The sequence below is a fragment of the Huiozyma naganishii genome, chromosome 1, assembly GCF_000348985.1.
Source record: "Huiozyma naganishii CBS 8797 chromosome 1, complete genome".
NCBI classification, from domain to species: Eukaryota; Fungi; Ascomycota; class Saccharomycetes; order Saccharomycetales; family Saccharomycetaceae; genus Huiozyma; species Huiozyma naganishii.
This window is the reverse complement of record NC_035922.1, coordinates 1,002,135-1,020,849: the sequence shown is the minus strand read 5'-3', so window position 1 is coordinate 1,020,849 and position 18,715 is coordinate 1,002,135. Positions and strand designations below refer to the sequence as shown.

The 18,715-nt window shown below is 42.9% G+C and overlaps 8 protein-coding genes across 8 annotated transcripts; 2 read left to right on the top strand and 6 right to left on the bottom strand.

Annotated features, from left to right (window-relative positions):
* Positions 1 to 774: 774 nt before the first annotated feature.
* KNAG0A06620 (uncharacterized protein) lies at positions 775 to 1,512 on the bottom strand (the record flags this gene model as incomplete). Its single annotated transcript, XM_022610974.1, has 1 exon — positions 775 to 1,512. The coding sequence occupies one exon, from the start codon at positions 1,510 to 1,512 to the stop codon at positions 775 to 777; it is 738 nt and encodes a 245-aa protein (XP_022462564.1).
* A 473-nt stretch (positions 1,513 to 1,985) lies between these two features.
* Positions 1,986 to 2,688, bottom strand: KNAG0A06610 (60S ribosomal protein eL14; the record flags this gene model as incomplete). Its single annotated transcript, XM_022610963.1, has 2 exons — positions 1,986 to 2,273; positions 2,569 to 2,688. The coding sequence occupies 2 exons, from the start codon at positions 2,686 to 2,688 to the stop codon at positions 1,986 to 1,988; spliced, it is 408 nt and encodes a 135-aa protein (XP_022462563.1).
* A 1,366-nt stretch (positions 2,689 to 4,054) lies between these two features.
* BUD2 (GTPase-activating protein BUD2) lies at positions 4,055 to 7,207 on the top strand (the record flags this gene model as incomplete). Its single annotated transcript, XM_022610952.1, has 1 exon — positions 4,055 to 7,207. One exon carries the CDS (start codon positions 4,055 to 4,057, stop codon positions 7,205 to 7,207), a length of 3,153 nt encoding a protein of 1,050 aa, XP_022462562.1.
* Positions 7,208 to 7,393: 186 nt separating this feature from the next.
* Positions 7,394 to 8,656, bottom strand: MBR1 (Mbr1p; the record flags this gene model as incomplete). The annotated part of the gene is made up of 1 exon (XM_022610941.1): positions 7,394 to 8,656. The coding sequence occupies one exon, from the start codon at positions 8,654 to 8,656 to the stop codon at positions 7,394 to 7,396; it is 1,263 nt and encodes a 420-aa protein (XP_022462561.1).
* Positions 8,657 to 10,251: 1,595 nt separating this feature from the next.
* On the bottom strand, positions 10,252 to 11,208 carry YJU3 (acylglycerol lipase; the record flags this gene model as incomplete). Its single annotated transcript, XM_022610930.1, has 1 exon — positions 10,252 to 11,208. One exon carries the CDS (start codon positions 11,206 to 11,208, stop codon positions 10,252 to 10,254), a length of 957 nt encoding a protein of 318 aa, XP_022462560.1.
* A 208-nt stretch (positions 11,209 to 11,416) lies between these two features.
* MTC2 (Mtc2p) lies at positions 11,417 to 12,571 on the bottom strand (the record flags this gene model as incomplete). Its single annotated transcript, XM_022610919.1, has 1 exon — positions 11,417 to 12,571. One exon carries the CDS (start codon positions 12,569 to 12,571, stop codon positions 11,417 to 11,419), a length of 1,155 nt encoding a protein of 384 aa, XP_022462559.1.
* A 602-nt stretch (positions 12,572 to 13,173) lies between these two features.
* UTP11 (rRNA-processing protein UTP11) lies at positions 13,174 to 13,929 on the top strand (the record flags this gene model as incomplete). Its single annotated transcript, XM_022610908.1, has 1 exon — positions 13,174 to 13,929. One exon carries the CDS (start codon positions 13,174 to 13,176, stop codon positions 13,927 to 13,929), a length of 756 nt encoding a protein of 251 aa, XP_022462558.1.
* A 187-nt stretch (positions 13,930 to 14,116) lies between these two features.
* On the bottom strand, positions 14,117 to 18,415 carry HSL1 (protein kinase HSL1; the record flags this gene model as incomplete). Its single annotated transcript, XM_022610897.1, has 1 exon — positions 14,117 to 18,415. One exon carries the CDS (start codon positions 18,413 to 18,415, stop codon positions 14,117 to 14,119), a length of 4,299 nt encoding a protein of 1,432 aa, XP_022462557.1.
* Between the last annotated feature and the right edge of the window lie 300 nt (positions 18,416 to 18,715).

The following is an 18,715-nucleotide window of genomic DNA, read 5'->3' as shown; positions in this document are numbered from 1 at the left end:
TATCCCATCACTGCGTCGTCGGCCTCAACCTCATTGTTATTGATTTTCATCAGCAGGTCGCAGGAGCACCAGGAGATTTCTCCGTTGCAAATAGTGCAGTTGTCGGGCGGAACGTACTGGTCAATGTCAAACTTGGCCGCAGCAGATTTGTTCTGTTGGAAAACTGTTCCGAATGACGCTGTGACAAAGTTCGTTGCTCTAGTTAAATTCTTGAAGAAGTAGGTGGAAGTCATTTTAAGTAGTTTGCTTGGTTGTCGTACGATGTGAATTTATTGCACGGCGGGTGATGTTATGTAATGAAGAAAGAAGGAGAGGACAGAGAAGATCGTGAGAGTTCAATAGTTTTATTGTACTTCAAAAATCTTCTATACGTCAAAAAAATGGTTTTTGTGACACAAAAATGCTAACCGTTTTAAAAAAGCCGGAGTTGAAGCTTAGACGCCAGCTATTAGATATAAGCGGAGATTGCTGTAGTTTTGAGGGGCCATTTGTAATAAACACTGGCTGGGCGCTGGTGCATCTTGATAGTAGCAGATGTCAAAGAAACCACACCCACTGGCTCATCAGTTGTTAATGCATGAAACAGTACAATTGAATCTAGAAAGATCTATCACTCGGTGATACAGTTCGGGTGTACTGTAAAAGAGCTATCTTGGATGTAACAGGCACTACCTGGACCATCTCCAGTTCAGTGAAAATATCAAGATCTGAGTAAATAACAACAGTAGGCGTATCATTCTTCTTCCACTCCCCCATGCTGAAGACGGGATCTATCTAGTGGAATTCTTCTCTCTTGCAAATGGTATCAACAATTTTGATTGCGTCTTCATCAAAGATTTCTTTCAGGTCCTCAAACAAAACCTCTTTACTCTTGTTCTCCCGAATATTATCAAAATTGTACTCAACCAGTTCATCTTCGTACACACCCAGGTATTCGTTCACCAACTCGTCAACAACTCGAGACTCCTTCAGTTTAGCTAATCTTTGTTCTAGGTCAGCTCCACTGTACGGTAGTATGTCGTCAATCTTCGACGACAACGGAACTGTCTTTGTTGTGTTCTCGTCACGGGTCATTTGTTTAATAGCTTCGTTTGGTTCAGTATCATTAGGCTTGTCAATCGCACGTTTGAACGCAATCTTAATGTTCATGTGCTCATCCTCCACTAAGCTCTCTTTGTCGGCTGTCTCTGGCTCTTCTAGATTGTTCTCAGTTTCTTTGGATTTTTGGGAGCTGGTTACATTTTCCTTGTTAATTGTTTTTGGTTGTACTGCGACTACTGTCACATCACCGATCTCATATAATTTTGAAAAGTCCAATACTCCCTTTACCAAAAAACCCCATGGAACCGCAAGGATGACATAAACTCTTTCTCTAGGGATCATAAACAAGTTTAACAACAATGCATTGACCCATGGAGCCCTCATAATGAAAGAAAGAGGTAATAGCAAACAAATGATGATAGTAAGTACGACCTCTTGTAATGATATCAACATATTGTTAGTTCTTGTCATTAGGGAAACGTCTACATATTTGAACTTTTGAGATCACTGTAACGTAATATAAATTGCGTTCTTGGCTGCAAGCTTGCTTCGATATTTCACTGAACTGATATGACATCAACATTCGCTATCCTATCTGACCTTGGCTGGCCACCAAACATTGTTGGTGATAGTCACAAGGCATTAAAGTGTTCTTGAATTCTTTGTAGATGGTCCATACACAGTACTATTTACACTTAAACAGAAGTAAACTATATTCTTGCCCTTATATCCATTGCTAGTAAATAAATTGAAACATACCCAAATAGGCATGGATCAATAAAATGTAAAGATTTGCCATCTCTGATAATAAACGTTTTATTAGAACTTGTATCAACTCCGTAAACCTCCTATTTATCAGTTACGGTACAGAATTGATATTGAAATATTACATATAAAGCATGTTATATTATATATAATTTGGAAAATGCTAGCAGGAAAAACATTTAAGCCTTGGCCAAAGTCTTCTTGACAGCGTATCTCTTTTGCTTTCTCAAAACCATAACTTGGAATCTTTCAAAGTCGGTCAATGTAGCTCTTCTTTGACGTTGAGCAATCTTCTTGGCCCAAGAAGAGGCAGCCCATTTGTCACTGACACCAGCAGCGGTCCATTTCTTAGAAACGGTGGAAGTTCTGGCACCTCTGGTCAAAGAGAAAGTCAATGGAGTTAGAACGATCTGACTCAAGTTGACAGATTGACGTGGAACGCCGGATTCTGGACCATCAACTAGAACCTAAAAAAAATAATCATTAACATAATAATAGTTAATAGAAAAACTGTTAGTAACTTGAACCTTTAATCTAGCCCGGGTCTATGAGTTAATGAAAGCATTAGGCGAGAGGATTACTCCTCTGCACTTCAACCAGTACAACAACACAGCATGCTTGGCACATATCTACATCGCTTCTTAGTTTCCCAAGAACTGATAGCGCGGTCTGAAGATTGCATTAGGTTTCCAGAATATTTAGGTCTCTCCTGCTCTTTCATAGAACTCATATAGTTTGCAATTCATAGGGATCATAACATACCTTTCTTTGGTCGATAATTTCAACAATGGCAGCCAACTTACCAGTAGATTGGATCAAAACGACACGGCCAACTTCGACCAATCTCCAGTTAGAGGCTTTGACAATAGAATCGGTGGACATTTCTTTGATGGTGTATTTGGTTGTTTGAGGCTTAACAAGTCAAAATTTGAGGACTAAGAGCTATCTTCAACTAATAGTCTAATTAAAACCTGAAGCAATGGAAATTTTTCGAGATATTATTGCTTGCTTGATGAAAGCGTTCCCAGCCGGACGGGAAGGGAAAAGTGAGACACAGGCAGGGAATGCAGCCTAGACCCCCTGGGAACTGCTGAAGGGAAATGGTTGCTTGGAAGGAGAAACGGTGCAGCGGCCCTCTTCCCTCCCTCTGTTGTCCGCCTAAAAAAACTTCCTAAAGGGGAAAATTTTAAAAGACGTATAATTATTCTGAGAAAAAACAAAAATAAAATGTAAAATGTCTGGGTTATTAAAAGTCTTTTTTGTCCCATTTGTTTTTGAAAAACATTGAAAAAAAACTATAAAAAAGTGGAAGACTTTTCTTCTTGCACTATCTTCAGTTTCAGTTATCGCTCGGTTCCTTTAAAATGTTCGTGATTATTGGTAAAGGAAATAGCAACAAAGACCATCCGGTATTTATGATTTAACAAGTTATTTCAGATGAAATGCTTATGAATTGAGAAAACCTCGAATGGGCTCAATACTATTTAGCAATTTCTTGCAATATTTTTTATGATGATATAATTTGCGATCTAGGACTGAGCAACCTGGGACATGCCTAGTTCCATTATAGGTGTTCAGTGGAATGCGAAAATTACTTAGTCTGACACGAAAATGTTCCATCTGAACCAGTAACTTTTTTTCTCGGTCCATCTTCTTCGTAGTTTTTCTTATCGTGTTTTCTACTAGCTGAAAAGATAGTGTAACATGTCAACCATGCCTAGTAGCTTCTTTTTTCAGTTCCAATCAGTGGATCTATTCATTCTACGTTGAAATTGTTACTGCGATGGATAGTGCAATGCCATGCGCTACAATTATATATAAAGCAGCTTCGGGAGGTTAAGAGTAAAACAGAAAGGAATCTAATTATTGCACTTTCAATATTGCAAGATCTAGCTACGTGTTATATTCGACATGATATATCATGATGTTGTGTTGAGGGCTGCTTTTTATCTGTTCTACCGCAGATATTCCTGCGGCGCTAACCAGACAGTGATAGAATTGTAGTAAAAAAAAAGTCATGTGAACAATCTAAAATGCTTATCCAGCTATTCTAAAGGCAAACCCTAGAGAGCAGGGTCGAGAACCTCTTCAATCAGTACTACAAGGTACTTTATTAAAAAAGGTGTTGTCAGCATTCTAACCGAAACCCTCCCTTGCGTTTGGTTATTAGTTCTGCATAAATCCCGTCGGGTTCAACACTGAAATACGGAGGGTTGTACGCGAAAAACAATCAAGTTCCACCTTGGCAATGAGGTCACCGAAGGAATTGAGCCAGGATGGACACACAGCAAGCATTTTGAAATTAAAGGGGACGTTTGAAGGTGAGATACAATGGTGCAGCAAGCTTTCGCTAAGTGATTGGAAAACGCACTATTTAAGAATAACTTCAGATGGTGCCTTGATGCATATGATGGAGGGACGAACCGCGAAGGGGCTAGAAACTGCTGTTATTGCATTCAAGCAAGAGGATTCTTCATCAAAACACGCTATTGTCAGGAACCTGCAACAATGCTCAATTCAGATTCTTAATTCCAAGCAAGCAATCCCAATACTTCGTATAGAAGTGAATAATCAAGAGCAGCCTAACTACTATTTACAGGCACTAAGCCCAATTAAATTCAAAGAACTCTTTTCAGCCCTGACATGGTGGAGTGCTTTGAGAAGAGATGGGATATTTAACAAAATCAAGCTATTCAAATACCCTGTATCAAAGAGACATAGAAGTAATCCTGAAAACTTGTTGGTGTGTCAGTTGAATGTTTTTGGCCCAATCCCGCAGAGCGTGGTTGCAAAAAAGCTTGATAATGCAGTACTATCCAACTTTCCCAAACCATTGCTATGCGATCAGACTTGTGACTACGACTGGCTCTCAGTCATGGGTGTATTGAGCTCCGATGGTTCTGTTAAATTTATTTGCCAAAATGATGGCGCTGTAATATTTTCGATAGACACTAAACAGTTACTTCGATCTGAAATTTCCATACTGAGCCCGTCACTTTTTCAGAATAGTCATTGCTTGATTTTGGATGCACTCCCCCAATTAAGACAACAGTTACAGCTCTTTGACAAAGAAACTTTGTATGGCAAAGTGAATAATAATACTCCAGAAAGCCTCGTTTTGCAGTTCCCACTGAGGATTGATATGGAGGATTGGTTAGTAGCTTTGAAATCATTCGCTATTGCAGAGCGTCTGTCTCTGACTGGCTCTGATAAATCAAACGAACTAAGAGTTGCTAACAAGTTCAAGATATCTGTTCTCGAAGCAAATCTGGAAGGGATAAACCTTGACACCAACCATGAGTCTGGATATGGTCTTCAGGTTGAGATACTTCTTTGGGATCGTGTGGTAGCAAGAACACCGTTGGTCTGTAATACAAATACCCCGTTTTGGAGGGAGGAATATGAATTCAACGAAACTGTTGATGTTAAAAACATCTCGCTCCGTCTTCAGCAAACGAAGTTTAGCACAACAGGGAATCCAAGTTCCAAAACGCTCGCCATTATTGATCTCACTCAAGATATGCTTAATTCGCAAGATTACCTCAATGAAACGCGAAGGCCATTATTCTCATGCGAAAACAAAAACTTCCAACTGGGGAATCTGTGTTTCAAGATTAACTCAAACTTGAACTTTGTTCTGCCACCAGTTAACTTTGTTCAGTTTGAAAAGCTTTTGAGCAAGCTAAGCCTAGCCCATATTACGGAGCGTGTTTATCATTACATGAACTCCGAAGAAGGTTCACCGCAATTGCGCGACGTCTCCCAAATCTGTTTAGATGTGTTTCAGTCTGTCGGTAGGGAAGATGAATGGTTTCAAACGCTGTTAGAGAATGAAATTGCCAGCATAGATAAGGCGGTACTGAAAAATTCTAGCAATAATTTAACGAACGTTCACATTTACAACTCTCTATTCCGGGGCAACTCAATCTTTACAAAGTCGATAGAGATTTATTTTTATAGAGTGGGTTCCGAGTATTTGGAAAAAGCAATTGGCGGTATTCTTCGGGCCATTATAAGAGAACGCAAATCATGCGAGATTGATCCCTCCCGCATTAAACTGGATGGTGCCGAGCTTTCGAGGACTGTTGAAGAGAATCGAAAACGACTGACTAAATGGGCTGGTAGACTCTGGAGGGTAATTTATGAGACAAGCAATGATCTACCTGAAGAGATCAAAAGGCAATTGAAGAATATGAGAAGATACTTGGAGAAAACGTGTATTGATGGTACATCACAGGTGAACTTACAAGGGGTATCCGGTATCTTGTTCCTGAGATTTTTTTGTCCTGTAATTCTTAATCCTAAACTATTCAATCTCACCGAGTATCATTTGACAGACGAAACTAGAAGAACCGTGACTTTGATAACAAAAGTACTGTTGGGCTTGTCGACTTTAACGCCCTTTGGTCAAAAGGAGCCCTGGATGCCTATCATGAACGGGTTCATAGATGCACACGAGAATGAATTACTTGAGTACGTCGATAAAGTTACTGAAAAGAAGCTAGATTTTAATGAGGCAAAATTGAAGTTGAGCAAAAACCTGGTAAGACCGAAACTTATGGTTGACACCTCGATTCTGAAGGAACTACCGTCTATCCCGTATCTGATTGATAAGTATTTGATGTTTTCTGATTTTGTGGGCTTGCTAAATAAGACAAATCCTGACCGAGAGGCTACACCAAAGGCGGATGAAATTTTGAATGTGAGAAGAAGCCAGATTGCTGCAATAGGTGAGTTGGAGTTTGAAAAGATCACCGAAAATAACACTGACATTTTTGGTGATGACTTCATGCAAAAGCTCCATCTAAATGGTAACGAGCAAGATGAGAAAGATGGTTTGAGCGTTGAGTCAAGTACAAAGTTGAAATCCCGAGGGGATGAGGCTGGCGCTCTTGAAAGTTTGTTACAAGAGGCATCATTGTTGGGCCATAAACTTGAACGTTTGATGAATGTCTTGACCGACTATGAGCATCCGGCAGAGGCGATCCTGGGCAACCAGAGTATTCTCAACTACTTGCTGAGCGACTGTATATNNNAAACGGCGGACGGTCATGTGTTTTTGACAGAAATGATACATTTGCTCGGAAGTCACGGTTCAAAAGAGTGTTTGATGGTGAGAACGAGGGTTTCGACTACTCTCAATACTGTGCATCTCTTAACGACCCCCATCAATCCCCTGTTCAGCTGTCGAGTTCCGGAACGTCGAGTAGTGCGGGGGGATAGTGCGACAATACCCAAACGGACTTTGTCAAAACTGACATCTGAAAAACTGTCGAGAATGATCAAGGGCGATACAACGGCAGCTAAGGATGCTGGTACGTATAGCAAGGGGGAAACCAAGTCCAGTTTCAAATTAGGCCGGTGGTTTAGCAAGAAACTCAATGCTAATGATACTGAATGATATGAACTGGGGAAAACCTAATATATAGTATAGATAAATAACCTATACCAATAGAAAGAAAAAATAGAAAATATTACTGAAACAAAATAGTAAGAATATGGATAATGTGAATGTTCGAAGTCGACCGGACTCGCCTGCTCTCGAAAAAAAAGTATATCAGTTTTGTATTGTTTGGTACCCGTGATGTCAAGTGTTTTGTGAGAAGGAGTTAGACAACGATTTCTCGATGTACGATTGCCGCCTTTTCCTCCTGTTGGTAAACTCGTAGTTTGACAGGTTTAAGTCTGATTGAGAACTGAAGTTAATATCGTTGAGGTCAATGGGTCTACCGTTGTAGTTATCGAATGACACGGACCTAGTTGTGCTTTTCGTCCTCAACGACGGCCGTCTCAGGTCCTCACTCGTGTCCTGGAGGTAGTCCTTTGTCGAAAGAGCGTCCAAGTCCGAGGAGACATATTTCTCGAGTCCGTACAAGTGTGTCAAAAATGACGACGAGGAGGATGACTGAGTGGAGAACCTGGGTCTTTGGGAGAAGATCACTGACCCGTCGCTGTTCGCAGCGGTAACGGTGTCATTGTTGCTGTTACTGCTCTTGGATGCGTTGTGACTCTTGACTGCCTCCCATGGATTCTGCGAGAACGATGGGAAACTTATCGATACACTTTTCCGCAAAGGTTTTGACGTTACAGGTTTCCTTGTGGATAAGTGCTGTATCAGTGAACTGCTGTTTGTCCTGGACCTCCTCAGGAGGTTTGGTGACGTTGTTGTTGTCGTATTATTGTTGCCGCCAACAGTAGTCCCGGCGGTGCTACTTCTCAAATCTCTGTCGTTGGCGCTGTTATTTCTTACATGGTACTGTGGCATGTACGACAATGTCTGTGCTTTTTGAAGTGCCCTTGGTGTATTCTGTGGTACAGTTCGTTGCTGATGCGGCACTTCTGAGGATGTGAAAGGGTTAGTCCAAGATGGGGTTACCAACTGCTGCAAGTCTTGTCTTCCCTGGTCTTGGTCTGCGATAGTAGCTGGTGTCATTTCCAAATCATCATTCACAAGGGGATCAACACCGTCGGCGGAGAGGTTCGCATCAGCGGCCGCTGTTAGAGATTCCACAAAAGGGTCTGAATTTAAACCTAGGTTCCTGTTCGTCGCCTCGTCATTTAAATTCAGTTCTTCCTGGACAGGGAAACATACACCCCCACCACTGGAGCACTTGCACTGGTCCGTATGTGTAGGAGACATTGAACAATCTTCTTTGTCACAGTCATGACAGAAGGGATCCTGGACGCCTCTTTCGAATATTCCTAGCAAATCACCATCACCATTTGATTCATCTATTTTTTGTTGTTGACCACAGTTAGAGTCTGCCACTATATCAACAGGTGTAGTAGCCTCATCGGCATGATTTGCACCGGCGGTAGTAATTTGTGATGCAATATGGTCGTTAACCATACTTTTTCTTTTGCTTTCAGGAAGAGAGAAAACCTTTAAAAAATGGGGGGGGGGGAACACAACTTCTTCTATTTTTTTTTGGAAAGTAAGAGTATTTTCTCAAAGCATTCAAACTAGAAACAAGTCGACGAAAATAAATCTGTCTGTATTCTAAAAACAGGTCCGAGGTTTCACTTACGTAGAAGAAGTAATAAATAAAAAAAAGAAAAAGACGAAACAGAAGAAGAAGAAGAAGAAGAAGACACTCACTCACTCACTCACACACGCATATATGTATCGAGAGGGGAGAACTGATAAACATAACACTACTACTACGGTAAGGAACATTGTTTACACCGCATACCGCAAGACCATATACACTCACCCACGTACATATATATAGTAATCTTCGAATAATACTAACATAATACGCAAATGAAAAAATGCACCTGTAGGCAACGGAAGAAAACCCCGGCAAACAGCCGTGCATTATACTCTTGTAGCACACTGTTATTATTCAGTTATTACGGGTACCGCGCATCACCGGTTCGTAGGCACAGTGGGCGAAGATAAATGGCGCATACACACGTTTCTCCCCTCTTTTTCTCCATTTTTCCCGCTGTTGTGCCGTGGTTGTTTTTTTTCCGGGCCGTCCCGATTCGGAAACTCATCTCCGTGGCGCCCGCTCTTCCCCTCCTCCCTTGGCCCCCATTATACTCGGCCTTTGGCGTCCGTATACCCTTATTTTGTTCCCTTCGGCCATTGTGCTCGCCCTCACAAGAGCACAATGGACGAGTCTGGCTTTTGTCCTCCCACGCAGCTCCCCAGAAGGGCCCGTGGAGCGGCGGGGGCGAGGCGTCAGTCTGCAATGGGAAATGAAATTCTCTCTCCATCTGGCTGCTTTCAGCGTACGGGCCGCAGGAGCCGTAGGGGCGGTAAGGGAGACCACGCCGTACGGCTACGTTCTGTCTCTGTGTAGTGTCTCCCCCGTCCCCTCACTCCAATTCTCCACCCCGCCACTGCCAAACAGTGCGTGCGGCAGTGGTCGGAGCAGCACAGCAGGGAGTCCGTCGTGGACTACACAGACCAATGGGGATTACAGGCTCTGGCCTCGAAAATCCTTAACAGCGGTTTTGTTTTATTTTTATTTTTTTTCGACGTTTCAGGGAGCCTTAGGGAGCACCAGAAATGGCCCTACGGAGGTTAAGAAGTCCAGGTGCACAAGTGTGTCTCCTCGCAGATCATGGCTTCCCCTCCAGCCAATCAAAGGTGTGAGTTTTCATTTGTTCATCACCCCATCCAGTGTGCCTGGAAGCGGGATGCAAGGGAAGTCTCCTTGGGCTATTGGTATCTATGCCATCTGAGTGTTCGAGATTATGACAAAGGCGTGTTTGTTTTTTCGCTATCACGTCTTCTACAGAATACTGAATACTGATAACAAGAGTCTGTCCTTGGGAACTTCCAGGAGGCATGCGTGCATGCGTGCATATGAATGCGTGTGAATAAGTGCATATTTTTCTATAGAGAGACCATTATATAATAATTCTATAGAGTATTAGATAATGTTCTTGCAAAACGCGCTTTTTTTTCTTGGTTTTTTTTCCTTTTTTTTTTCGTTAGGCCGCTGTGGCTGCGGGTTTTTCTGAGTGATTGTCTAGCCATTCTTCCAGATCGCGGAAGACATCTTCAAAATTAGAATCTGTCTCTAGGGACAGTATTGAGTGCCTCATCCCAGGGTACGTTTTCAAAATCTTATCTTTACTTGGACAAATCTTGATGAAATTGGCAGACGCACTTGGGTCGTTGATGGTGTCGTCCGCGCCGTGTTGAATTAATACGGGTTTATCCTGGGGGAAATTTCGAGAAACGTAGCCCGTCTTGCCGTTGGCCAGTTTCTTCCCACGCTCTAGAAAATCGTAGATTTGTCTGAAACTGCCGTACAGGGGCACACTCATCGGTTTGTCGTTTTGTAAGAAGGCTCTGTATTGGGGGTCCGAAGTTATCCCCTCCAAGTCTAGACCAGTATCGATTCTCACGTTCGGTAGCATCTTCGCCAAAAGTGGAGACATCACAAGGGTCGCTTTGTTGGGCTGGCTGTGTGGGTGCAATACAATCAGTGGACCAGAGGTCGCATACCCTGCTATCTCATTTTTGTGGAGCCCCTGGCATGCATAATTCAAACAGATACCACCACCCATGGAGTGGCCCCAAAGAAACAGCGGTGTATGTGATTCTTGACATTCGGCGAGGTTCTTACTGACAAAATGTTCCAAGTCATGGAAAGTGTAGTACTCGTTGGTCAAACCCTTTAACTTGCCAGGGGAAGTGGCACCGGCACCTCTTTGGTCGAATGTGAACGATTCGTAACCGGCAAGAGCCAAATGGTCCATTAACCGGTGTTGTATCTTAGTGTACTCACCAAACCCGTGGATCAAAAGAATACGTGCCTTAGCAGGGACACCTCCAGCGGCTGGCCAGAACAGATAGGCGAATTTGGCACCATCAAATGTTTCGTACTGCAATTCAGGAACGCTTGTTTGCACCTTGTAAGGGTACGCCGTTTGTTTAGACATATTCCACTGGGTATATCTACGCGTTTACTAACACTGGGAAGTTCCAAACCGTTGTTGTTGTATGTTTATTTCATCAATTAATTGCACTTTCTTTTCTCAACAAAACGAAACAGACCAAGAAACACCCAGAGGCAAAGATAGTGAATGTCACGTTGTCAAGATGGGGATGTATGTGTGTGCTACAAACACTTGTATACATGCGATCGGTTTATATAGGGGGAACTACTTTACTCAGTACGTCTTGGACAACCAACGACTCTAAAATTAACGGGTTTTCCAACTCCAACGATTTCTGTTGCTTCATTCTTGCAACTTTCGAAAGGAACTCATCGATCAGCCGTATCTTGCTCCCATATAGGATACTGGTGTCCAGCAACGGGTTTGTAATCAACATTAGATGTACAGGGAAGTACCATCTCATCGCTTGCTTAATCTCTCTCGGCGTGACAAATTCTTTGTTGTCGTCCAAACACATCAACTGTGCCAAAGTCAGTATGTCTTCTAAGCACCCTGTGTGTACACCACCTCCCTTCCCATGTACCGTAAGCCTGTGTATCCTCAAATGCACCATTACATCTAAAACGTACCTTCGGAGCGATGGTTCAATATGGACCTCCGAGTACCCTAGATCACCGATTCGTTGCTTCCTTACTATGTCTTTGGCACCCATATCCGTCAAACTCTCCGCTTCGCTAAAGTACCCACTAGATAGAGACGAATTTATCGAGTCCGATTTCGGCATCGAGCATGCAAACCAAAACTTGTGCCTCAACCAATCGTTAATCTTTAATTTTGATTGCAAGTGCTTCTCATACGGTACTTTCGAAGAATCACGTTTGGTCCCAGCTCTGGATTCAGTCTCCCCACTGCAAGTCTCCTCCTTCGTCGGATCCCATTGTAGCAGCCCTATAAAGATGCGCGGGGCATTCTCCACTGCACTGTCCCTCATCCAACGAACCAAACTGCCTTGGTCCCGTATTGGGATATCATTGATATTTGGGATAATCACAATCTCAAGCCCGGGTTCATGATGGCTCGATTTCTGATGTAAATGCTCTGCGAAATCTTTCTTTAAAAGCGACGATCGCAGCACGAGTTTATCACCAATTTGGTGGTGATGTATCGCCCTTTGTAACTGGATCGCAGGCGGTTCGTCTCTTTCAGCGGCAAGTTTGATATCATCCTCCATGGACGGTATCGGCTCAACATCAGCGTGTGGCGCTGATCTGGGGTTCTTCTTATCGGTTTGTTTCTCCTCCGCCTTCATAATCCGTTTCGCTATGCAAATGAAATTTCTCTTCGTCTGCACGCTGTACCGGAGACATGTTTGGAAATCTGGTAGAAGGAATGTATCAATACTCATGGTAGTACAAGTTATTCAACGTCTGGCGCCAATACAATGTCTGTAACTTTGGAAAACTAAGACTGACAACTCTGACATCTACTTCTTATTTGTAAGTCGATGAGCATATTTTATTTTATTTTTCTTGTTACTCTTAGTGTCGCAATTGAAGGGAGCCCTAGTGCTTATCTAACGCGTAGGGTCTGCAGTGGATGTAACACAATTAGCTTGGAGTACTATAGCATATGGTCTTCTAGGCCAATACCCCCTGTCTTGTCTAGACACCGCGAGAACCTTATAACGTCAGATTCATTATAATGAGGTCACATTCTCTAAAAAAAGCTGGAGGGGGAGGGAAACAACAGGTAAACCAGCAAGAACAACCAACGGTTGTCTCTGAGAATCACTTCATGCATCCACATATTGTCACCAGTTCATACGGACACTTACAAATGTTCCGATACATCATCATGTGTCAGGCACGTGATGAACTTCCCGCAAATTTGCTTTTGGAATAAAAATTGGAAAATTTTTGAAGGTCCATCCATCTCATCGGGAACCTTTCAATAGTAGGTCATCGCGTGCCAAGAAGATCAAGAGACTCATCAAAACTGTAAGCAGCGATGGCCAAATTGGTTCATGATGTACAGAAGAAACAGCACAGGGAGAGATCCCAGCTGGCTGGGAGAGCCAGACTGGGCTTCCTAGAAAAACACAAGGACTACGTCAAAAGAGCCCAGGATTTCCACAAGAAGCAAAACACGCTAAAGATCCTCAGAGGCAAGACAAAGGAGAGGAATCCTGATGAGTACTACCATGCGATGAACACGCGGAAAGTGGACTCCAAGGGTTTGCTTATAGCGTCCCGTCATGGGGATCTCGAGACGTCGCTGAGCATGGAGCAAGTCAAACTGCTCAAAACACAAGATTCTAACTACATGAGGACTTTGCGTCTGATCGAATCGAACAAGGCACAGAAGAAACAGGATGAATTGATGTTCCAGGCAAACGGGAAGCATACTGTGTTTGTGGAGGAGAAAGACCAGTTGCAAAATTTTAAGCCAGAGGAATTTTTTAACACTAGTAAAGACATGCTGGAAAGAAGGGAGAACAGGTTGAATAATGAGCAATTGAGTGCCAACTTACAAAACGTTCAATCAACGGGTGCAGAAAGCATCATGCCAAAGGCCTCCCTTGATAAAAAGAAACTGAAGAAATTTAAAATAGTGAAACAGCATCTCGAAAGAGAGAAGCAAATGAAAGAGGTGGAACAAAGAATGGAGCTACAGAAGGAGGTCATGAAAAAGGGCTCCAAAAAGAAAGTCGTCGATAGTAAGGGTAATATTTCCTTCAAGTGGAAAAAACAACGTAAAAGGTAATCAGGTTACATAGAGATGGTACACTTGCGCAACTCTTATCGAGCACCCTTTTTATAGAAAATTCTTGCATCACATTCAAATATCTCCCTGTATATTAAACAACGTATCTCAATAAGAAAAAAGTTTTTAACTCTATTGTTGTTGTAGGTGTTGTTTATCATTATTTATTACGTATTCTTTTAATTAATTACGGATATTTACTGGTAGCCTCATGATCTCTCAAAACATCGGCAACCTTCCTGTTAAAAGTCAAAAAGGCGTCCTCGGACATCTGATCAGTACTTCTTCCAGTTTTCCTTATGGTAACGGAAGTCCATATGCGTCCTGCGCAAGTGTGTTCTCCAACAATCTTGATCCCGAATTTAAAGTTGCCTTTATCGAATTTACAGTCGTACTCTACTTTTGATTTCGTGCTCTTCCTGTCAAGTGTCCGCAATTTGAATGAAATATTAGTCTTGCTGAATTCACTCAAAGTTATAGTATGAACATCATCGAAGGGTAATGTTGTGACGTGCTCCTGGGAGAGATTAACGGGGAGAGAGTGCGATTTCAAACCACTAAATAGCTTGGTAAACCAGTTCCTCTTGGCGGACTTTATCTTTTTGATATTGACAATTTTGGGTTTAGTCGTTTCGGCGGGCTGTGTAAACTGCTTCTGCTCTGTGAGAAAGGGTTGAGTAGGTTTAACAGGTTTCACCCTTTGTGGTGGTTTCTGTTGTACCTCCTTCGTCACTAAGGGAACGGGTTCAGCTGACACCTTTGGTTCAACTTCGTGCTCACCGCTGTGTTCCTGGATAGTGGCCACTCTACTGATTTCAGAAGCAATCTTCTCCTCGTAATCGTCAAAAAGCATTGTCACCCTCTTCTTTTCTTCGGGCACCTGTGGAACAACTGCCTCTTCAGTTACTGCAAGTTGGGGCAAATCGTTTAGTTCACCCTTGCCTAATCCACCTATTAACATCTCTGCTTGAGATACGTCGTTGGAGGAAACATCTTCATCTAAATCGCGGAACATGGATACCATGCTCTGCGATAGATTCATAGCATCAGAGATACGTTTATTTGACACATTCGAAAATCTCTTCTGCACAGTACGTTGCTTGGAAGTAGAGTCCGGTAACTGGAACTTAGAAATCAACTCCTCAGTGGTTTCACGGTGCAGTTTCTTTTTAGGAGAGTTGTACTTGTTGTAAAGACTCACTCTTACATTAGTTGTGGGTGTTAAGACATTTGTACTATTCAAAGTGTCAATGGAGACAGCCTTTTTGTGTGTATTAGAGTCACTGCCAGATGATGTGGTTAAACATGAGGTAGAATCGGATGCCGCGTCCTCGAAAATGTTGACATGCAAGTTTGCGTTCTGTGGTAGCGCATCTTTTCCCGAAAGTTGTGTCATCTCGTTGTCAGGACCTTCATCAGTCTGATGTTCTATTTCCGGACGTTGATTAGGAGATGCAAAGGAAATACGGACAGCTTCGGCAGTAAATGTTTTTGTTGGGATTTCGGTGGTTAAGGACATATCCGAGTAATAACCATCCGTATTAATTGATCTGTCACAAGTGTTGGTTCGCTTTGTCAAGCCTTTTCGTTGTGGTGTTGACTCACTTAACTGCTCCAAAGGAGGATTAACGTTCGATGTATTTGCATTTTCACCCCCATCAACAAAGAAGTGAGAAAGGTCCGAAAAAGTCATAGAGTCATGTGCCAAAGTTGAGGGCATATCCAAGAGAGGTTCATGAATCTCGCTCGACTGGGCCAATACACTAGGATCACCAGCTCCTGATTCTGTGGTAGATCTTGTAGTCTGACGATGGAGGTCTGCGGTGGCAAGCAGTCGATGTAACATGGCACCGTCATTTGTGGAATTAAGTGGGATCAAAGATCTCGGTTCCTTGGTTGTTTCCTCCGAAATGCGGTTTTGAATGGCATTTGACGCTGTAAAGTTTCGCTGCTTCGTAGACAACAACTTTGTAACAACCGAGGGTGCTGTAGGTTGTGAAAAATTACGTTTAGGATCCAAAGAAAACTTGGTTAAAGCAACATTACCGCTTGGAGCCGAACTTAACTTTAGCGATGATTTCCGACTTGGTCTAGAATTGGTTGGATTCTTTTTGGTGTCATGGATCCCCTCGCTGGAAGCAACAAACATCCCTCTTAACTTTGGTTTTTGTTTCAGACTCAAGTTGCTGCGGGGAGCTCGAGATTCAGCGAGAGAGTTCGTGATGTCGTTCAAAGGCAGGTTGCTATGATTGCTTTCGGCAGCTGTTTCCTCTAATTCAGCAATAGGCTCCGTGAAAAAATCGAAGGCAGGTCGTTGCACACCCATCACTGCACTTTTCGAAGAGTGGCGCTTGTCCGATCGAGGCAGTATTACTGAAGACTCATCCTCAACAGATATGTTCCTACCGTCGGAGACATGAGACTTTGGCCTGTTGGGCAGATTCTTGTCGCCACCCTCATCTTCCTCCTCCAATATCCTGTCAAGTGCGTCTCCAAACACAATTTGCTCACAGAGCATCGTAAACTCTGCTGTGGAGTCCAGTTGTGGCAAAGGTGGTGGACGGCCCATACCTTCATTTCTCCCCTCGTCCCCCGTTAGAAATTCACTCAAATTGACGGAGCGCTTTGAGATGGATGTCAAAGAGTATAGGGATCTTTTGGATTCAGAGTTTTGCAGTGTTCTGCGAGGTTGTTTCGTAATGCTTTTGCTCGATGCTGATTTGTCTAAAGATTTTCTCGAAGCCGAATTCTTCATTTGCAGTCTTGAGCCACTTCTGCTGAAAACCTTGGATGAGGAAGCTGGGAAAATTGCAGCCGGTTGCACCGTTGGAATATCAACCTTCACCGAATTGTCCAGAATGCTATCCGCAAATGCGGACAAGCTAAACTGTGATTTTTGTTTGACTCTCGGTGCTATTATTATCTCAGAGTCTGGTGGTATTCCATTCCTGGCACTTTCGTTTTCTGCCAAATCAGGACCTGCTGAAGTTGATGGCGTATTGGACGTTTGATCAGTTTCGCGCTTTGGTGATGAAGGGGGTGTCGGTATGGAACCCTTAGCGGCCTCTTCCGTCACAGAAGTTTCACTGTTATTATTTCTGGCTATACTGCTAGAGTGTTTCTGTTTGTACTGCCACAACAGAGAATAAAATATCTTTTCTGCGGACATAGGATATTGCAGTAATTTTGCAATTATGATTTCGCGAGAGGTGCCATGCCACAAGATCTGGAGGTTCCTTAGTATAGATTCATCAATATCCGCCCTTGAGGCCAGCTTGAGATTATTCGGAGTGAGCATATGTTCACTGTTCAAGTTTGTGGCCGAAGGGTTCGGCACTTGATTGAACTTGACCTTGAAAAACTGTCTGTACTTAGTAATCAAAGGATGCTTTAGAATGTCACTTATTTTGATTCTTTGTCTTGGGTTAACAACTAAAATCTTAGCTATCAAATCTTGTGCCTCCAATGATATATTTCTGGGCAGTCTAAACCTGCCTGACTGAACTTTTAGTAACAGTTTTCTGATGTTATCGTCGTTGAATGGAAGGTGGCCCGTTAGCAGGGCAAACAGAATGATCCCGCAAGACCAGACGTCACTTGGTCCACCGTGGTATGGTTTTCCCATGACAATCTCCGGAGATGCATAATGAGGGGACCCACAAGAAGTTTCGAGCAATTTGTTGGGCAGCTCCAATGCAGCCATACCAAAATCTGCTATTTTTATTATCTTATTCTTTTTATCCAAGAGCAGGTTCTCCGGTTTCAAGTCACGGTGACATATATTGTATGAGTGACAGAATGCAACACCCTCTATAATCTGTTTGAAGTAATGCACTGCTTCCCACTCGGGGAGCTTCCCTTTGGATACCAGATAGTCGAACAGTTCCCCGCCATCGACGTATTCCAACACCAAGAACAGGTCATTTTTATTCTCCCAGACTTCAAACAAGCCCATGACGTTCCTGTGTGATATCAATTTCATGATAACAATTTCACGTTCAATACCATATGGATTCAGTGGGATGTCTTTATCTGATGTGTTTTCCATACTATAGTTGGTGGTCAGCGTGGTTGAGTTGTCGTTAGAGGAACAGTTGTCAGTGCCGCCCTTCAAGCACTTGTTTTTAGGCACGATCTTTATGGCAGCAAGTTGTCCATTCTCCATGTTTTTAGCGAGACGTACTCTACCTGAAGATCCCTTGCCCAGTGTCTTGCCCAATTTCCAAGGACCGACAGTATCTCTAGATCTTCTCTTTGACGATTTCGTGTTGATGCTCGCACTGTTGAAAAAGGAATTTGGTTGAGACAGCCTTTTCGTTGCATCATGCACAGACTCTATAACACGCTCCAGATGTCTGTCGTTTTTATTTACGGCCTTTGTAGGGCCACTCATCCCGGGAGCAACCCGCTCATTAGTCCGTGCCATTGCATTCCTGGCCGCACTTGCAGCGGCTGTATTGAGTACCGTTGGCTTGTACTCGTTCATAATTCAGATTGATGCGACTCCTAAACTTTCTTGTATTACCTAACTTGTTGTTGTGGTAGCTGGTATGGAATGGTATAAATGAATGAATAATAGTTGGTCCAAAAGAATGCAGTATATTTTGGTTTGCCCTAATTAATGCAATTGAATTACCGTGTTATAGTGGGGGGGGGGGTTACGAGTACGAGTGCGGAGCTTCCTTACCCTCGAAGCACAAATTCGAAGTCGTTACTTGTTTTTACGTGCTAAATGAACTAATGGGTAATATATACTACCGAAAATCTCTCACGCGAGGAAAGCGGG